This window comes from Heteronotia binoei, chromosome 16 (genome assembly GCF_032191835.1).
Source record: "Heteronotia binoei isolate CCM8104 ecotype False Entrance Well chromosome 16, APGP_CSIRO_Hbin_v1, whole genome shotgun sequence".
Taxonomy (NCBI): Eukaryota; Metazoa; Chordata; class Lepidosauria; order Squamata; family Gekkonidae; genus Heteronotia; species Heteronotia binoei.
Genome location: NC_083238.1, coordinates 44047238 through 44063203, shown reverse-complemented (window position 1 = coordinate 44063203; position 15966 = coordinate 44047238). Strand labels below are relative to the sequence as shown.

At 45.9% G+C, this 15966-nt stretch overlaps 1 protein-coding gene across 1 annotated transcript in view; it reads right to left on the bottom strand.

Annotated features, from left to right (window-relative positions):
- Positions 1-15394, bottom strand: part of KLF7 (KLF transcription factor 7) — a 126040-nt gene extending 110646 nt beyond the window's left edge. Inside the window, exon 1 of the mRNA XM_060257314.1 lies at positions 15260-15394. Coding sequence (XP_060113297.1) covers positions 15260-15361 — 102 coding nt within the window. The 5' untranslated portion in view covers positions 15362-15394. The remainder of the gene's footprint in view (positions 1-15259) is intronic.
- Positions 15395-15966: the final 572 nt, after the last annotated feature.

Genomic DNA, 15966 nt, shown 5'->3' with positions numbered 1-15966 from the left:
AATGTTATACTTTATTTAGCTGTGCTTGTTTTTGATTGTATATTATTATTTTATTGTTGGATTTTAACTGTTTTTATTATGTCTGTAATCTATCCTGAGCCCATTATGGAAAGGGTGGAATAGAAATCTTCCTAAATAAATAAATAAATTTATAAAATTTAAAAAAAAGATGAGACAGGTGGTGAACTGGGCCTGCCTGGCCTACTTGTGTGTGAGAGAGGCACACCTGTGTACCTGTGTAATAGATGCTGTGGAGGCTGGTAGGGTCTGAGTGAATGAAGAGGGCATCTTAGATACAGTGGCTCTTCCTTGAATGTTCTGCCGTAATGAGTGTATGTTTTAAATCTCACCATGGTTGTGTGGACTAAATCATTTGCCCTTTGGGGTTTGGTTAGCATACTGCTGCCATGATTTGGGTGGCCTAAGCTAGCCCAATCATGTCAGATCTCAGAAGCTAAGCAGTATCAGCCCTGATTTGTACTTGGCTAGATTAGTACAGGGGTGGCCAAGCTGTGGTTTGGAGTCACATGTGGCTCTTTCACACATATTATGTGGCTCTCGAAGATCCTACCACCCCATCAGCCAGCTTGGAGAAGGCGTTTGTCTCTTTAAATCAAACTTGGAGAATGCATTTAAAGTTGCTTTCTTTCCACCTCTCTCTCCTTCCCTCAATCTTTTTGTCTGCATGTCTTCCTGTCTTGCAGCTCTCAAACATCATTAGTACTTGGATGGATAGACCACCCAGGAAACTCAAGATTGCTGTCCAGAGCAACCAACTCTGTTCTGTTCATCTCTTGTCTTGAGAAACCTGTGAGGGGGTGCCATTAATTGGCTGCGACCTGATGGCCCTTTCCAACACCGATAACACCACACAAGGCCAAGCAGACCATTTCCTAAACACCATTGGCTCTGCTCAAGAGGACAGACTCCTTTTGAAAGAGACTGTGTGGCCATTTTGTTTTCCTTTCTAGAATCCTCACAAGGCCTCATTCCCCTCACTTGTTGTTGACTGCCCCTCACCTAGTTCTAAGAAGAAAAACAAGCCACACCAGCTGAACCACTGGATTCTCCTAACTGGACAGGCTGGAGGGATTCCCCCATTTTTATACAGAACATTACCAGCTTAACGTCTTTAAAAGTCATCTGGCTTAAGGACACCCAAGACCAAAAGGCCTCAGATGCAAGCCAGGCCTCTGCCACAGCCTCTTCCCTTCTCCTGTCAAGCATAAGAGGAAACAAAACTTGGTGAATCATGCTGAGATATGATGAAAAACAGGAGGAGAGGAAGACTTTATAGTAGAAACCAGAGCTTTTTTTGTATCAAGAACTCCTCTGCATATTAGGCCACACACTCCAGTCCTCCAAGAGCTTACCGTAGGAGCCCTGTAAGCTCTTGGAGGACTGGCTACATCAGGGGTGTTTTGCCTAATATGCAAAGGAGTTCCTGCTACAAAAGAAAGCCCTGGCAGAAACATTATTCACATTTTAATTTTAAATTCCCCCTCTGCTGTCGCTAAGAAGGCATGCTGTCCAAAGACTTTCAACTTTAAGAATTGAGAGGGGAGGGAGCTAAAATCTAGCACTCTAGATCTCTGAATAGAACAGAAAAGGAATTTAACTTCTGCTCTAGAAACAGCAAGAACCTCACACTCCCTTAGCATGACAGATCCGCTGCCTGAGTCTGTTCTGGGCCAGGAGTTGCTAATTTAAACAGTCACTGGATTCCACAGCTTGCCTAAAAGACTGAGACATCCAAAGACTGACTTGCCAGCTCTATAGACTTTTCTGCAAAGGCTGAATTTCATGTGTTACATTTCATGTACAAAAGCAATTTCAAGTGTTAGTTACAAAAGTTATCATGTATGCCCTTGTAAGTGGCATGCACCCCCATGTTCCCCATAAAATGCAAGTTATTCTGTTCTATTTATTTTAAAAAATCACCCTGCAAGAATTTATTTATAATTTATTCTATTTATTTATTCTATTTATTTTTTTAAAAATCACCTTGCAAGAATTCAAGTTAGTTCCTTTTCTTCTTGTCATGTGCAAGCTATATATCAGGGGTGGCCAAACTGCGGCTTGGGAGCCACATGTGGCTCTTTCACACCTATTGTGTGGCTCTTGAAGCCCTCACTGCCCTGCCAGCTAGCTTGAAGAACATATTTGTCTCTTTAAGTCACTTCTCCAAGCCAGCCAGCAGCTTGGAGAATGCATTTGAAGTTAAAGTTGCTTTCTTTCCAGCTCTCTCTCTCCTTCCTTCCTTCCTTCCTTCCTTCCTTCCTTCCTTCCTTCCTTCCTTCCTTCCTTCCTTCCTTCCCTCCCTCCCTCCCTCCCTCCCTCCCTCGTGGTTCTCAAACATCTGACATTCATGTCTTGTGGTTCTCAAACATCTGACATTTATTCTATGTGGCTCTTATGTTAAGAAAGTTTGGCCACCCCTGCTATATATACTCAAGTTATACTTACACATACACAAACAGCTTTTTTTTTTTTTGGAGGAGCATGGTAGAACAGAGTTCCAGAACATCTTTGTAGAAACAAAATTCTCAAAAAATGTTTAAAAGTTCATGAGGGGACTCCCAAGTGTTTCTCCTCCATTTCTCTGGAGAGTTCTGGCACCTTTTTCCAGAGAAGAAAGGTCAATATATACTCATTCAATTTTTAAGAATGGATCTATGACATGATCTATTTTTCAAAGATCTCAGGGCCTGGAGGAAAAAGAAGAAAGAAGGAGGAGAAGAAGGAGAAGAAGAAAGAGGAGGAGAAGAAATAATTGAATTTATATCCTGCCCTATACTCTGAATCTCAGTCTCAGAGCAGCTCACACTCTCCTTTACCTTCTCCCCCCCCCCCACAACAGACATCCTGTGAGGTAGGTGCGGCTGAGAGAGCTCTCCCAGAAGCTGCCCTTTCAAGGACAGCTCTGCAAGAGCTATGGCTGACCCAAGGCCATTCCAGCAGCTGCAAGTGGAGGAGTGGGGAATTAAACCTGGTTCTCACAGATAAGAGTTCGCGCACTTAACCACTACACCAAACTGGCCTAGCGCACCAAATCTTAGCAAAACCAGTCACACTCTTTGTTGTAAGGTACTGGACCACCAAGTTCTGATCTCATATTACAACTTGCCTATTTTCTACCTACAGCAGAAAAGGGCATGGCTGGTGCCAAGCTCACATTGCAGAAGAACTAATCCCAAACTCCACAGAGCAGCAGCCTCACTTCAGCACCTGAGAGAGCTCCTCGCAGACCACACCCTGGTTCCAGCCCCGCCCCCCCCCCCCCCCAAAAAGCAGCAGTAAGACCCAGAGGTCAAGCAAGTTACAGTGCGATTCTAAACTAACTTAGAATCACAGGATCATAGAACTGGAAGGGACATCCAGGGTCATGGTGCCCAACCTCCTGCACAATACAGGAAATTCACAAATACCCACTTCACCCCCAGTGACCCCTGCTTCACACCCACTGGCAAAAAACCCCTCCAGGATTCCTGATCAAACTGGCCTGGTGAAAATTTACTTCCTGACCCCAAAGTGGCAATCAGTGTTTCTCAGGGTGTGCAAGAAGGGGCCACGAGAACTAAGCACTGATGCAGCCTTTCCTGCCCTCCTTCTCATGGTCTGCCTAAGTTCACAGAATCAGCAGTGCTTCCATGATGCTAGAAAGATGTGACTCTGCTTGGGTTGGCTCAGCAACCACTCTCTCATGCACACTAAGGTCAATAAGTGGGACCCCATGAGCCACAACTGGAAGAACACTGTAGATTTATACCCTGCCCTTCTCTCTGAATAAGAGTCTCATAGAGGCTTACAATCTCCTTTATGTTCTTCCCTTACAACAGACACCCTGTGAGGTGGGTGGGGCTAAGAGACCTCTCCCACAAGCTGCCTTTTCAAGGGCAACATCTGTGAGAACTATGGCTGACCCAAGGCCATTCCAGCAGTATGCCAGCTCACAGGGCAGTTTGGCCATTCAGTCTATTTACTTATTTATACCCCATCTTTCTCCCCAAGATGGCTTATATCATTCTCCTCTCCTTCAGGTTATCCTTACAACAATCCTGTGAGGCAGGTTATGATGAGAGAATGTCACTGGCCCAAGGTCACCCAGAGAGCTTCTATGGCAGGGTGGGGATCTGAACCTGGGTCTTCCAGATATGAATCTGATGCTCTTAACCACTACACATCAAATAAAATAAATAAATAAATACACCACGCTGCCTCTCGTGCATATCTGCTGTTTCTTGCAGTCTATAGAAGAGGTGGCCAAACTGTGGCTCAGGAGTCACATGTGGCTCTTTCACACATATTGTGTGGCTCTTGAAGCCCCCACTGCCCTATCAGCTGGCACAAAGAATGCACTTAAAGTTAAAGCTGTTTTCGTTCTACCTCTCCCTCCCTCTCCTTCCTTGATGGACCAAGGGTCTGATTCAGTATAAGGCAGTTTCATATGTTCATATGTTCCTCCCTCCCTCCCCTCAAACATGTTCATGTCCTGCAGCTCTCAAACATCTATTCTATGTGGCTGTTACATTAAGCATGTTTGGCCACCTCTGGTCTATAGAATATAAAATTGTGTTTTTATTGAAAACTGGGTTTGTCAAGATACCGAGTTTGATGCCCAGTTCCAAATACCCACACCTGGCTGTGAGATAAAATTGCAGATCTGTGGAAAACTCACTCCCAATGTCTATAGTGTCAGCAACTGCCAAGTCAAATTCCCCTGACTCCCACTGCGTTTGTTACAGCCAAGAGGAGTCTGTTACAGGCACTGCTGCCACCTCCTCCTGTTCAGCCTCATTCTCATAAAATTTAAAACACTTCACTAATCAAATCATAGTTTGAGCCGCACAGAGGTTTTGTGACCTGGAAGAAGAGGTACCAGAAGAAGATAGAAGAAGATATTGGATTTCTATCCCGCCCTCCACTCCGAAGTGTCTCAGAGCGGCTCACAATCTCCTTTACCTTCCTCCCCCACAACAGACACCCTGTGAGGTGGGTGGGGCTGGAGAGGGCTCTCACAGCAGCTGCCCTTTCAAGGACAACCTCTGCCAGAGCTATGGCGGACCCAAGGCCATGCTAGCAGGTGCAAGTGGAGGAGTGGGGAATCAAACCCGGTTCTCCCAGATAAGAGTCCGCACACTTAACCATTACACCAAACTGGCTCTCCAGCTGCAATGCCACCAAAAGAACGATGAATTCTTTCCAGCTGTGGATGAGGAGGACTTCAATTGCCAGCATTTGGAAGACACCAGACAACATTTATGTCAGGAGAGCCAATGACCACCATCTTACTATGTGTTGGGATTTTCCATGAAATGGTTCCTTGGTCCTCTGTATTAGCACAAAAGTGGACTGAGGGGTTTCTTTTCTGTGAGGCCTTCTCATGTGAGGCAGAGATTTGGGTCTTTACCAAATGGGTATTCTTCCCACACAGTTGGTCACCTATGTCCGTAAACTGTGGCTGTTACGTTTCAGGCGGAGAGAGCTAGCTCTATCAGGAAAATTTCATGGACCAAGATTTACAATAAGGAACAGTTTGTTTTACCCGTTTTCTCATATTTTTATTATACATTATTAAACATCAGTTTTTGTGAGGACATTTTACAAATCTTCATTCATGTATCAAGGGGTTTTTTTTCTGGGGGAGGCACTTCTCCCCCCCCCCCCAAAGAAAAAAAGTGCTTTGCCACCTCTGAAGTTACATATGTTCATAATGCTGTGTGATAGGAGTGAAGGGAAATTAGCCTCCATACTTAATTTTGGGATTTTTAAGTCTGAAGTATTTATTTTGGAAAATGTTTCTTTTGCAGAGCAGCTATTCTGCAGTTAATAGAAGAAAATAAAGTAATACACACTTGGCTAGGACATGTTCAGAAACTGCACACAAATCCTTTAAATTATTTAAACTATTTAAATTATTCTCAGAGTCTCCTTCCTATCACGCCCTCATATGATGTTTCCTGGCCAACCATTGCTTGGGCTCATGCTTTCCCAGCAGGGATGCTGTGCTGTTCCTCTGGTTTGGTCTCCCTGAGGTAATCAGATAGACCCACAGGGTTGCCAATGCTCCATTGGGGATAGGGGATTCCCCAGTTTGGAGGCTGAAGGATGGTCTTCGAGACATTTCTGCATTAAGATTTGCTAAGATCATGGGGAAATGTTCTCCTGAGTGTCCCATCAATCAAAGAAGCTCGTTTACTGGGTCCACAAGAGAAGGCCTTTTCAGTGGTAGCGCCACGATTATGGAACAACCTCCCCAGGAAGTTGTGCCTGAACCCCTCAGTGTCAGTCTTCAGGAGGCAGTTGAAGACAGTTTTAATTAGGACTGCATTTTGATGGATTTAGTGTTATTCAGGGGTCATTTTTAAGAAAAATAGGTGGTGGAGCTCATCCAGGGATTGTTAAGTAGCTGCACGTACTATTCAATGGACAAGGAGGTGGAACTCTCAGAAGGAGGCAGTGGAACTCTCAGAAGAAGGAGGTGGAACTCTCAGGAGGAGGTAGAACTCTCAGAAGGAGGAGGTGGAACTCTCAGAAACGTTCAGGAGCTGCGCTCCTGTGAGCTCCCACTGAATCTGAGGCCTGGTGTTATTATTGACAGTCCTAATTGGAAGTTTTAAACTGTGACTTTTATAGGCTGTATAACTTTTGTTTTTATTGTGTTTTTCTAGTATTTTATTAATATTGTGAGCTGCGTTGTGTTCTGCATAGGATTAAAAGTAGCTAACAAATGTTTTAAGTGAACAAATACATAGGTATTCATGGTGTTTATACTTTGATAGTTTTGATGTTTTAAAGTCTCTGTTCCTGCTTAGCTGGCTATTGTGAGCTGCTTTGCACCACTGTACACCAGTGAGTAAGGTGGGGTATAAATATCATTAATTAATAAGCAATTAATCCACCCAAGCTGCCACTTATATCTTTCAATAAAGAACCAGGAGGTGGAGACAGCATGGTATAGCAGTGCATGGAGAATACAAGAAGAACTTGTTGGATTGGGCCAGTGGTCCATCTAGTCCACCATCTTGTCTCAACACACAGGTCAACTAGTTCCTCCGGAGGGCCAACAACAGGTCACAGAGGCTGAGGCACTGGGATACAGAGGCTGACTGCCTTTGTACATGGAGGCTCCCCTCAGACACCATGGCTAGTCACCGCTGACAGATAAGAGCTAAGTCAGACAGTTTCATCCCACAGAAAAATTACTTCAGTAACTAAAGTTAGACCACAACCACGCAAAATTCGTCAGATCAGCCATGGTCATTACAGCATTTTACCACAAGTATGTAGCCTTCCTTATATTTCCCATAATGGTAAGGCGGTTATCTGGACTCCCTCAAAGGTTCAGAAGACCAGAAGCAAGTGACATTGCAACGCATCCTTCCAGAGACTTCCCCGGATTCCAGAATACCGTTATTTAATATAACACCACAGCAATCGTCAACCAGCAGCTCCAAAGCTACATCCGGCCTCCCGTGCCTTGCTGCTCGATACACCAGTTCCAAAGTGTACCATTAACACAATGTTCTCAAACATGCCTTAAACTTGATGTATTGGATACCACAGCCTTCATGTGCCACTGGGGATTCGGCAGCTTTATCTACCAAGCGTAGCAAAGCAGATTGTGGACTAAAGCCACTGCTTGTTCTTTTGTTCTGCTGTTATTGAGGAAACTCTCTTTCCACACCCTCTTGAATGTGCCCCAAGTACACAGTGTAATTGACAGCAAGAGAAAGGAAGGAATTTCACAAATGTTCCCATTCAAATCGGGTTTCTAAATGCTGAGCGACTACAGGGCGGAAGAGACGTGTGCAGTTGAAATTACAGAGGAGTGACATGCCACTCAGAGAGGCACGTTGGTGAGAGAGAAAGAAAATAAGGGCAGATGAATTAAATAAGCTGTGCTCTCGTACCGCACATAAGCAATGTCAGTCAGTTCCAGATATGTGCAGGCAAAAATAAAACTTGGGTGATCATAACTTTCCTCATAGGGTTGTTGACTACAATCTGCCCTGAACTCAAGAATTAGAGCAAGGAAGAAATCGTAAATGGGGGGGGGGGCAAAGCTGATAACAACTCTAGTTGACTATTGATTAGGATCAGTTTCGTCTCCCTCCACCCCAGCCAGATTAACAGACAACAATTTCAGATGCCAGGTGAAACCGCAGAGAATACAAAAATTTTAAGTAGTGTGAGGTGAACCTAATACAATGCACTAGATAGCCCAGCGTTATTAAGAAGAACTTGGCTTTTAAGCTCTTGAATTGACTTACAAAGCAAACTGAGCCGGAAAAGAATGCAGCAGATTTCCCCTCTGCCCTTCTCATGTCCCTGTTGTAAAAGGACACCTGAAATTTCAAAAACCAGGTTGAAGGTAGATTCAAATCTTGGCTCACTTCAAGTAGTCTAGAGCTCTGCCTGAGGCTTTCCCTCTGATGCTCAACGGCCTAGCAATTTCCAAATTCAATAACACCTTTGAGACCAACATGATTTCAGAGTACGAGTTACTCCCTTTGTAAGGTGCTAGTGGACTCCAATTTTGCTCTTCTACGACAGACCAACATGACTTCCCACCTTAGCCATCTCCACGGCTGAGAAGACTTGAAATTGCCCCCACAACACCTCAGCCAAAGTCACATTCATGATTCTCTTGGCCTCTGGTAGTTCTCAATTGCTAATCCACCTCAAATAGCAAACTACCTCTCTGCTATGCTGGAAATTACCTACATTGCTATTTCATCCCACAACAAATTGTCATCAAGCTGTGCATAATGTACTGATTTCCAGGGGGTTTTTTGTAGCAGGAACTCCTTTGCATATTAGGCCACACACCCCTGTTGTAGCAAATCATTCTGCAGCTTATAGGGTTCTTATTACAGGCCCTACTGTGAGCTTTTGGAGGATTAGCTACATTGGGATGTGTGGCCTAATATGCAAAGGAGTTCCTGCTACAAAAAAAGCCCTGCTGATTTATATACCAACTGGATCTCATCGAAATGAAACCATCACCTTCCATTGTCCCTTTTGAAGACACATGACAGGGAAACATCAGCCATTTATTCTCTCTTGAAACGGTTGTTGCATGCTTTGCTTTAATTCTCTTCCATCATAGCATCTGCCAACTTGGTATTGAGCAGGCTAGCGGGTGCAGAAACGTTCCCACTGTAACTTTCCATACAACTATTTATCGGAAGCAGAAGAACTTCCTGTTTCCTCCAGCTACAAGGGGGGAGGGGGGGATCAAAAGGGAGGATGGGTGACACTGAACAATTATTTAGCAACCAGCTCTTCTGTAGCTTTTCTGGTTACGACACTGGCTGACCACACGCAACTTTCCCAGTTCTGTATTTATGAAGCAGCTGCAATAGGGGGGGGGGGCGGGCGGAGGAAAGGAAAGGTCCCCTGTGCAAGCACCAGTCGTTTTCAACTCTGGGGTGACGTTGTTCTCGCAACGTTTTCACGGCAGACTTTTTTACAGGGTGGTTTGCCATTGCCTTCCCCAGTCTTTTACACTTTCCCCCTAGCAAGCTGGGTACTCATTTTACCGACCTCAGAAGGATGGAAGGCTGAGTCAACCTCGAGCCGGCTACCTGAAAACTCAGCTTCTGCCAGCGATCGAACTCAGGTCGTGTGAGCAAAGCTTAGGACTGCAGTACTTCGGCTTTAACACTCTGCACCATGGGGCTCTTGGGGGGTGGAGAGAGAGGGAGAAATGAAGGATACTAAACCAGTTTGGTGTAGTGGTTAGATTATCAGGATAGGCTACGGGAGACTCCAGGTTCGACTCCTCACTTCGGCCAAGGAAACTCGCTGGGGGAACCTTGGGTCAGTCACAGACTTACAGCCTAATCCTTATAGGGTTGATGTGAGGATAAAATGGAGGAAAAGGAGAATGTAAACCACTTTGGCCAGTTCCTCGCTAGACTTTTAATCCTGGTTCAGCCTTGACCCCAAACTGACTTTTTACACTAGAATTATAGAATCATAAACTCATAGAGTTGGTTTCTGCGATTCCATGATTCAAGTGTAGAATGTCAGTTTGGCGACAGGGTTGAACCAGGATTAAAAGTCAAGTGTGGAACTGGGAGAATTTTCTCCATTGGGAGAAAAGCAAGGTATAAATGAAGTAAATAAGCAAAGCAGTACAGAATTACTGTGCAGGTCTTCACATCAGAATTTAGGTTCAAGTATCTACAGAGGCATTAAGTGCTACAATCCAAAGCACTTTGTCTTGTAGGTTTTTTATTTATTTGTTTGGTTGCATTTCTATCCCATCATTCCCACAAATGGGCTCAGGGTGGGTTACAGCATAGGCTTATGAAGTCTGCTTAAGAGCATACGAAAGCTTTAAAAGGTAAAGGTAGTCCCCTGTGCTAGCACCAGTCATTTTCGACTCTGGGGTGACACTGCTTTCACAATGTTTTCACAGCAGACTTTTTTTACGGGGTGGTTTGCCATTGCCTTCCCCAGTCTTCTACGCTTTCCCCACAGCAAGCTAGGTACTCATTTTGCCGACCTCGGAAGGATGGAAGGCTGAGTCAACCTGGAGCCGGCTACCTGAACCAGCTTCCACTGGGATCAAACTCAGGTCGTGAGCAGAGGATTCCGACTGCAGTACTGTAGCTTTACCACTGCACCACAGGGCTCTTTCTACACGAAAGCTTACATTCTGAATAAAACTTAGTTGGTCATAAAGGTGCTACTTGTCTACTGCTTTGTAGCATAGGCTCAAAACAATCATCACACATTAAAACTATAAACCTTTGACCCCTAATAGATGGCGCACAACTATGTATATGCATGTTTTGCTGAGATCAAGAGACCTAGCTTTCTATCTATTATTTCGGGTTCCAAAAGTGCATTTTCCTGGGTGGCAAAAGCACTTCACATACATTGTCTCTGCGATCCTTTCTTTCTTTGCTGTCAGGTCACATCTGACATATAGCAAGGTTTCAAGAGATGTTCAGAGGTGGCTTGCCATTGCCTACCTCTGTTTCACAACCTTGATACTCCTTGATGGTCTCCCATCCAAACACTAGCCGAAGCCGATCCTACTTAGCTTCTAACATCTGGCAAGATCAAGATAGCCTGGGCTATCCAGGTCATGGCATAATTCATCCACAGGGGCCTTGTCCCTAGCCAGGGTGGAATTCTAGCAGGAGCTCCTTTGCGTATTAGGCCACACACCCCTGATGTAGCCAGTTCTCCAAGAGCTTAGAAGGCTCTTTTCTGTAAACCCTTGGAGGATTGGCTACATCAGAGGGGTGTGGCCTAATATGCAAAGGAGCTCCTGCTAGAATTCCACCCCTGTTCCTAGCCATTCCAAAGGTTCCTGGCTTCATGGGCAGACTGGCCCAAAAGTGCCCAAGAAAGTTCTCGTTGGGACGCTCTCCGGGAGAGCCACTGGCAACCAAGAGCAAGCGGAACCAAATAGCTGTGGCACTGCCAATCTCGCAAGGCACTCTCAGCTTCGGCCCAAGCTGTGGCAACAATGGCAACGAACATAAGGCTGCTGGTGGACTCAGACCCATTACTGCGGCCCAGATTCATGCCTAGCAAAACCCCGCATGGGGGCATTTGACTTAGCTTGCTGCAGTGTAGAGCTGTTTCAGTGTTCCAGTTTGCACCCCTTCACATCTGAAACAAACACTTCCCAGTAGAAAAGAACAAGAGACCAATAAAACCTTAGAAATTAACAAAATTTGTGGCAGAGACTGAGCTTTCCTGTTTCACCACCAGTGTTCCCTCTAAGCTGAGTGAGTGTGAGCTAGCTGACAGGTTTTTAGCCTCCGACTCACAAATTTTTGTATTAGCTCAGGAAAAATGGCCCCAGACCAAGCTGATTTATGCAATAGCTCGCAACTTGAATGCCAATAGCTCACAAAGCAGAATTTTTGCTCACAAGACTCCACAGTTTAGAGGGAGTACTGGTCACTGCACACTTCTGCAGATAGAAGAAAGGAGCAGTGACTCACGAAAACTCACACCCTGCCACAAATGTTGTTAGTCTTTAAGGTGCTCCTTTGCTCTTTTCTGCTGCTACAGCCAGATTCCCAAGGTTACCCATCTTCCTCTAAATGCTCCCCAGTTCACTTTTTCAGATCCTACAGCACGCCAGTTCGTTTGCCTAGAACTGGAGGTTTCAATGGAAGAATTCGCCACGCTAACCAACCGCAGCGTTGCCCTTCAGTAACAAGAACCTTAACTTGTCCTCGGCGCATTTCCATCCCACGTTCATTGGGGCTGACTTCCTGGTTAAGTGTGCGCAGGCCTGCGGGTCTTAGGAATTTCAAAGGGGGGAGGAAATGGGCAAAGATGAGCAATGCTGGAGAAACTGGGGAAGTTTCCATTGTGAGGCTCTAAGCCTAGAACTAACTTATAAAGCCCTGAAAGAGATTCCTTGGTCTCCGCTGTGTCTTGAGAAGGACAAGGGGAAGTCAGCACATCCAAGTACTTTCCTTGACCCTCTCCCCATCACTTGCTGCCCAGATATTTTATTAGTCTTTTGCTATGGGACATTTCAGCTGTCTGGAAAGCTATGATTTTTTAAAAGCTTTGTCTCGGATTCTTGGGGCAATTCTGCCGCCTCCCTAAGTATAAGCCCACTTCTAAAATCAGTACAAACCCATTTCTGAAAGCATTTATGGGCTTCGTGACCGTCACCCCAAAAGATCTATAGCCGCCTCTGAAATGTGTTAGCCCAAATGTCTGTTGATAACACTCCTAAAAATCCAAAGGGCCAAGAAAAGTGAGAAAACTAACTCATGCCTACAAATAACTCGGTATATTTGATATTCTCGATGTAAGGAAAAAACCCCCACACTTTTCCTATAATATCGCCCATTCACACACTTCCCCCGCCTTGTTGATTTAACAGCTGTGAATGACATCTCTCCTCAGCCATGAACTCACTTGGAAGGCTGAGAAAAGCTGTTATTCTCACCCCATCCAATATAACAACACTGGGGACCTTACTGAGTTCCTGTGAAGGATTACTAAGTACCTGAAGCCCTTTGAGCGCCCACAAACCACGGTGTCTTTGCTAAAGGCCCTGTCTTGGGTGCTGCTTACTCAGAAGTAGCCCCTGCTAAGTTTACTGGGCCTTACTCGCACAAGTAAGTGCCCCAAGGCCCACAGCCTCAGTATCCCTCCTGCTATGCGTCCCCATGGCAGTTCTGTTAAAGGGGCATGTGCGTTATCAAGTGTGCACCGACAAAAGAATTTAGGTCAAGCACCTGAAAGGGTGCCTCTTTTTTAAAACAAGAAGCTCCCTCCTTGTCCTCTTTAAGGAGGGCTTGTACAGTGCAGAAAAAAACCTATCCCAATTCCTTCCCTTGCGCTTTGCTGGGCAAACTCCACACGAGCAGACACACCAAACTGTACTATCCAGCGCCTGCCTCAGGCATGCTGGAGATGTCCACCGATTATCTCGCATCGAACCGTCTAGACTGTTATTAATGTGTAACCGATTCGGCACACGAGCAGAATGTGCAGAAGCGAACGGGAAGATCGGTTAAGCAGCTGCTCGGAGAAAGAAATGCAGAGGTCATTCAACCACTGCTGGGCAGGTCTGAACAAACGAACAAGCGAGAGTTCTTCTAGCTTTCGGAAGAAAAGTGGGTTTCAACCTGGAAAACTATATATGTATACGAACCCTACGGATGTGGCAAAAAAGCACCTTTTGCAACAAAGAAAAGTCAGGATACCAGGGGGATGGAGCCTTGACTTTCTAGCCTTAAAGATTCTGCTATAATGCCAAGGGGCCAACAATTCCAGGGCAAATCTCTCCTTATCAGACAGTAGCTCAGCTGCACAGAACATGAATCAAGGGGTCCAGATTCTGATCTTATCAGGACAAGACCCTGCAAGCACCAAGACCTTGAAGGGGAGCTGTAAAGATCTGCCTAGCATCTTCAGTCCCTGCTTTTCCTTGTGGGCACCCCCAAAAACACAGTCACCCCCCCTTAAAAAAAAAAGACATGCTGTTGCCTTACGTCAGCAAACTATCATTCTGATTACTGAAAGATAAAACCCAGTAAATCATTCGCTCGCTCTCCCTGAGACTGTCAAGGCAGAGGGGAGCGGGGGGGGGGGGGACTATGCAAGTTACATTTGCAGCCACATGCTTTCTGCAGCCACATCTGTCTCGTTAACGCAGCAAGCCAGGTTTCTCCCCCTTCAGCTATTGCACACTGTAGCTCGCAAAAGACCAGCAAACTGTGCAAGACTAGAACGCAAGACACCTTCAGAGCTATTTTCCTGCTCTAAAGAGACCTCCGCGTGGCAGATCTTTCCCCTCCAGCTTCAAATCAGCATCCTCTCCAATCTGTCAGTTCCTCATTTTCCTCTCCCCATTTTTTTGTTTTGAGCCTAAACGCAAATTTCACACACCAGTCCCAGATTTCTCTCTGGACTCTCCTCTTTCCCAGTGCTGTTGTCTATCCCTCTCGTTTAACCTCATTACCCAGTTTCTCCCCATCTCGAGAAGTCTTTCTTAAACCCCTCCGGTGTCTGAACCCTCTCTCTATGATGCTGTGATTCTCCCCAGGGCGTGCAGAGACGAGATTGAAGTGGCATTGTTCTAAGGCAATTTTAAATATTTCGGGATTTTCCAAAGGATGGAGAAAAAAATGATGGGGGTCGCTTCTCTTTCCGAACAGGCTCTGAGTTTTCTGATTCCACCGCCTTGCCAATATAACAGCTGGCTGATGCCGGCATCGTAAAAATTACCTCGGAAAACACATTTCAAAAACGCTCTTCCACATTCCCACCAGCTGTCTGCTCGTGAACAGCGCCAGTTCAAAAAGGACACACCAGCCGAGGAGAGCCACTTTGACTTTCTAAATTTAAACACACATCATATATATATATACACACAGGACCGTAAATGAAAACTTAAAAACTCCAAAAAACCAGAACTTCTACCGGGGCTTCAGATGCTCTCATTTTTATAAACACTGTAATGGTTTTGGACAGGCAGCTCTGCAAAGAACTCGCTTTCATAAAGATGACATTTTATGACTTTTAAAAATATCTATTTATATAGAGTAAACTTTATTTCTTTTGATAAGCTTAAGCCTCGTCTCCAATTATTGCCATCCCCACACCTCCGCATTCAAAAACGCATTTCCCAACAAACAGAGCAGGAGATTACAGCAAAGGAGAAATAAGAGCAGAGACGCCGCTCAGGATTCGATCCCAGGTCCGCACTGGAAAAGCGCGTGGAGCAAACCCAGGGAGGAAAACGTAAATGGTTCACCTGCTGCCAGTTCTCTTCCAAGGAGGGCATCGCGGAGAAATATCCCGTGTCGTGGACCAACTGGAGTTCCTGGAAGATACTGTAACTAGCCAACACATCCATGGTGTCGTTGCTGCTGCTGCTGCTGAGCAGGACACAAAAATGAAAAAGGGGGGAAAGCGATGCCAGCCCCCGATCGCCCCCCCAGCCCCCAACCAACCCCCCCAAAGCCTGTTCCTCGTCCGGCTTGCGTTTGCAGCGTCCTGATGGGGGGGTGGCGCCGGCGGAGGTCCGCTCATGGGAAAAGGGACGCGAGCCTCAAAAAGCCATCCATCCAGAGGTCCTTGGGAAGCCGCTGTTTTCTGCTTTGTTTTGGAGAGGGGGGGTAATTGTTACCGGAAGGTGGGGGTCGTGCAGATCGGTTGTCACAGTCGGCCCCCCCAAAAAACCCAGGCGAGGAAGAGCAGCGTGGTGGAGGAGGGCAACCCCATCGGCTGGCTGGCGAGTAGGGCTGAAGACACCCCTGATGGGGGGCTACGGGGCACGGGAGCGAAGGGGGGGGGGACTTCTCCACTAGTGTTGCTGACTCCAGCGCTCGGGCCCGGGGAGAGGGGGGTGGGTGGGTTGGGGGGGGGAGAGATGCACACTCACTGACACCAGCCTGCCATCTATTTCTGCATTGCTGCTCGCTGCCGAATGCAAATCTTTGCTCTTTATTTTTTTTTTTT